We start from the raw sequence: 4,167 nt of genomic DNA, 5'->3' as shown, positions 1-4,167 counted from the left end.
GCTTGGCGAACAGTAGCCCCACTCACAAGGCCGAGATGAAGCACTGGGACTTAAACGGGGGTCTCTCCTAACACTCCTTATAAATTAATGGAGGTGCAAGGACGACAGCATGTGTAGAAATAAAATTAAAACAAAAACCAAACCAAACCAAAAGCAGGGGTCCTGCCCGCTTGTGGTTTCCTCCTAGTGGGCAAGCTTTTCTAAATTAAAATACACAGAACGCTTTGGCTGCCAGAGGAGCGGATACCAACCAGTTTATCCTTCACGGGGAGGAGGGGTCAGCGACGACTCGCAGAAGGCTGGCGAGGAAACTGCTCAGCGAAAAGCTCAGTCAGAGGGAGCACGTTTTCCCGTTTGGCACAAACAAACAGCCCGGCGGGGTAAGAGGTGTCTATTAAGCTACCCAGAACTAGAGCGGCCAAACTTTAAGGTTTAGGGCCACGATAATGACAGAACCTGGACAGTCCACACTGCCCGCGGCCGCGCTTCTGGGCCCAGGCAGCCCGAGTTAGGCGCAGGCGTCCGCGAACCCGGGCCACGAGCCTCCCCGGGAGACCGTCACCCCTCGCGCTCTGGGAAGGCGCAGGCGCAGTTGAGACGGCGGCCAGGCTCAGCTGATGCCATCTTTGCCCTGCCCCTCCCCTTCCCGAGTCTGTGGCTTCCCTGCGATCTACGCCGCTCCCGGGACCGCGGCCTCCGTGACCCTGTGCTGGGGCCTGTCAGCGCCGCAGCAGTCCGGGACTGCGAAGTGCCCCGAGCGCCGGTGAGCGACCTCGGCGCGCAGCCTCCGGGTCCCGCTGCGGAGTAGGGCCGAGGACTGGGCCTGGGTCTGGGGAGGAGGTGGAGGAGGGGAGGCCGCCGGGGAGCTGGGAAGCGGGGCCGGCGCTGCGCCAGGCCCGGGGTGGAGCTGTTCCGTGGGCTGCTCTCGTCCGACCCTATTGTGCGGGCCCAGCGCTCTGGCTCCTTTCGAAGCCCCTACACCCTGAGCGGCCGGGTAGCCCTTGTGGCTTGTTTTTGTTATTGAATTTTCTTGCACGTGACGGGAACTCGTTTTTAACCTTTACGGAGTAGGTATGCCTGCTGGATTTTGTTTATGGCGCTTTTTGAAAGGTGCCGGTTTCGTTTCTCAAGCGCTTTCCGAAGGAAGCCAGTGTCTGCACAGAAGGATCACGGCCCATTTATATTGGTTGGTTGCTGTGTTTATACCCCTCTTCCTACAGAATGTGAGAATGTTTCTGGAAATTAAGAAATCACAAGGGGAAAGGGATCTGACATTCTTTTATTTTTTTTTTCTCATTGACTTTATTGGTACATTTTAGATTTACAGTACAGTTACATTCATCATTGGGATCTTGTACCTTTATATGACAGGTCTTGATTCTCATTTTTTTCCCATTCCCCTGCCTTCCCTTCACCCCCTCCCTTACCTACTTAGAAACACTTTATTTCCATTTTTTCATTTTCTCATTTTTTTTTTATTTTCCCTTATTTCCTTTCCCCTACCCTTCCCACTTCTCCTTTAAAAATAATGTGGCTTCAAGAATAAAAGTAGTTGAACTTGTCAGTGGTCTGAGGAAAATCTAGTGGGAAATTTGGATATTCCCAGTGCTGTACCTGGCTAAATCTGGCCCATCTCCCATCTACCTGAAGCAGACTTAGCTACGCTAGCTGTTAGACTAGAAAACCAGCCAGAACTTAGAGCCCCTTAGGTTGCCTTCTGAGTTTTTCTCTCTGAGGTTTCCAAGTAGAGTGTACATGCCATCGCTGATGTATTGACTCCCGTCCCAGGACAGTGACCTTGCTGCTGAGGTCCTCTGATCCACATGACAATTTGTGAGGAGGGTGATGATTAACATTCACCTCAGAAACACCTGTGGATAACAAGTGTGGGTTTGGCTTGGATTGACTGCCCTAGGACCAGCTAAAATAATGCCTTTTTAATATCACAAATCTTGTATGTTTTTGAACTTATGTGGATAATGTATACATAGTTTTTTAAAACAATGCATAGTGAAAAACTGTTTTATTCCTCTTTCTACAATTTTAAGTTTGAATACTAGTATAGTTTTTTTTTTTTTTTAGTCCTTCTGTTTACAATGTATTTGAGTCCTCTTTCTTTTTTTTTTTTTTTTAGTCCTTCTGTTTACAATGTATTTGAGTCCTCTTTCATTTTTTTTTTTTCTTAATATTAGCAGGTTGGATAACATGACTTAAATTCTTTTTGGCCTGGAAACTGTACCTACCTACAGAGGTTTTGTTTTCTTTTAAACAGGACAGTACAAATTACTTATTTTTACTTGGCTTTTAAATTTATATTTAACTTCCCCTGTGTTATTTTTATAGTTTTCCCAATGTTTTAAGTTAATCTTCTAAATTTGCTCCTTTGTACTGGTAAATTATATTTTATATTTTGGGATATTTGTCTTATAATTTTAATTGCTAGCCACTGAACAGAAGAAAAATTTGTATGATTTGGCAGTTTTGAGGGTTTTGCTGCAAATGTTGAAATGTTTGAAGCAAGCTATCAAAAAATGGAAGTGATGACTTTCCTCAAAAGCATGTGAATTTTGGATAACTGGAAAGTACCAGTTTAAAATTACCTGATATTACAAGTAATATCTAGTTGCAATCTACCCAAAGCACCTTTGGCCTTTAATGCCAAGTAGTTTAAAGATATAATGTGTCTTTTTTTCTATTCTAACAAAAATGAAGCCTGTATTCTTGGTAGGAAACAGGAAGAAGGTGTAGGCTTTTGTCAGATGTTAGCATTTGAAAGCCCATTCTCATCATAAGACTGATAAGATATCCTGTCATAATATTTTGTGAAAAATGCACTTCTGGACTCTTAATAAATTGCATCCTTCTTTCAGACAGTATTTGTTTGAATTTAATTTTAATCCCAAAAGTAGTTTAAACACATTCTTGAAGTTTGTTCTAAGTTAATTAGATTGATATAAATATCTTATAGGGTTTTTGAATATACTTTTTCCTTGAAGTTTACTGTAAAATTTTCCTTTTTCATTAGACATGGGAAAGTCTCTTTCTCATTTGCCTTTGCATCCAAATAAAGAAGATACTTATGATGGAGTCACATCAACTGAAAATATGAGGACTGGATTGGTTAGTAATGAAGTCCATAATGAAGACGGAAGAAATGGAGATGTCTCTCAGTTTCCATATGTGGAATTTACAGGAAGAGATAGTGTCACTTGCCCCACTTGTCAAGGAACAGGAAGAATTCCTAGGGGTATGTGTTATTGCTTTGTTTTTTCTTTAAAAAGAATGACTCCGCACATTTGTTCAAATACCGGTAGTGTAAAACCTGTATGCCTAAGCAACTGTTTTAAATGACTGTGAGAATAAAAGTTAAGACTGTATTAATTACCTTTAGTCAAAAGGACACAAACATGTTAAGGTTCCTATAGCACAAATGAAAATGACTCCCCTGCATCCACTATTTTCTCCTTTCCTGCCTGCTATTATAGATAATGTGTACTGTCATTTGGAAATTTGGTCCTATTTGGTGTCTGTAGAGATCATGACCCAGTTGCTTCTTAAGTTGGCTATTAGAAGCAACTTAAGTAATTTGGTCATTTTAACATTTGTAGTTCATTATTTTAAAAAGAAAATGTGGTATTTATATAAAACAATGCTGTTCTACGATAATGAAATATAAACTTGAGGCATTCATAGATAAATGGATGTACCTCCAGACCCTAATGTTAAGTGAAATAAATCAGACACAAGCTCAAATACCACATGGTTTCTCTTATATGAGAAACCTAACATATAAATAAGGAACAAAATAAAAGATAGATACTAGGAAGTAAGGAGATATTTTTCATGTAGGAAGGGGGACAAGAGATGGAGAAGGAGGGAAGAGAGATGAAAAAAACAGTTGAAGGAAAAACATAAGGAAACAGAACATGTGTAAATTGGTAAGAGGACCACAAGTTGGAAGGAGCAGAGAGGGGTGAAGGATTAGGGGAGGAAAAAGAAAATTAAATTGTGTTATGTGCATGTACCAACTCCCCACAATAAGTGTAATCATTATTTACTGGAAATATGTACTAATAAAGGAAAAAGGATAAAGTTGTTCATGCCATAATGGGTTATTTCTGGAAGGAACCCCATGGTATATGAAGATAAGTCCAACGGAAAAAAAAA

The 4,167-nt window shown here is 41.3% G+C and overlaps 1 protein-coding gene across 2 annotated transcripts in view; it reads left to right on the top strand.

The window, feature by feature from the left end:
* The first annotated feature begins 252 nt into the window (after nt 1–252).
* Tmem106b (transmembrane protein 106B) overlaps nt 253–4,167 on the top strand; it is a 32,398-nt gene continuing 28,483 nt past the window's right edge. Inside the window, exons 1-2 of one of the 2 annotated variants that reach the window (XM_010610527.3) lie at nt 253–763; nt 3,026–3,247. In XM_010610527.3, the coding sequence (XP_010608829.1) occupies nt 3,028–3,247 (220 nt within the window). In that variant the 5' untranslated portion in view covers nt 253–763; nt 3,026–3,027. Of the gene's footprint in view, nt 764–968; nt 1,187–3,025; nt 3,248–4,167 lie in introns of those variants that run through there. The other variant, XM_010610528.3, reaches the window with a different exon arrangement.

The sequence above is a fragment of the Fukomys damarensis genome, unplaced genomic scaffold, assembly GCF_012274545.1.
Source record: "Fukomys damarensis isolate Sample0158 unplaced genomic scaffold, DMR_v1.0_HiC HiC_scaffold_4, whole genome shotgun sequence".
Classification (NCBI taxonomy): domain Eukaryota; kingdom Metazoa; phylum Chordata; class Mammalia; order Rodentia; family Bathyergidae; genus Fukomys; species Fukomys damarensis.
Note: the sequence above shows the minus strand (reverse complement) of the source record. Positions and strands in the feature narration are given on the sequence as shown.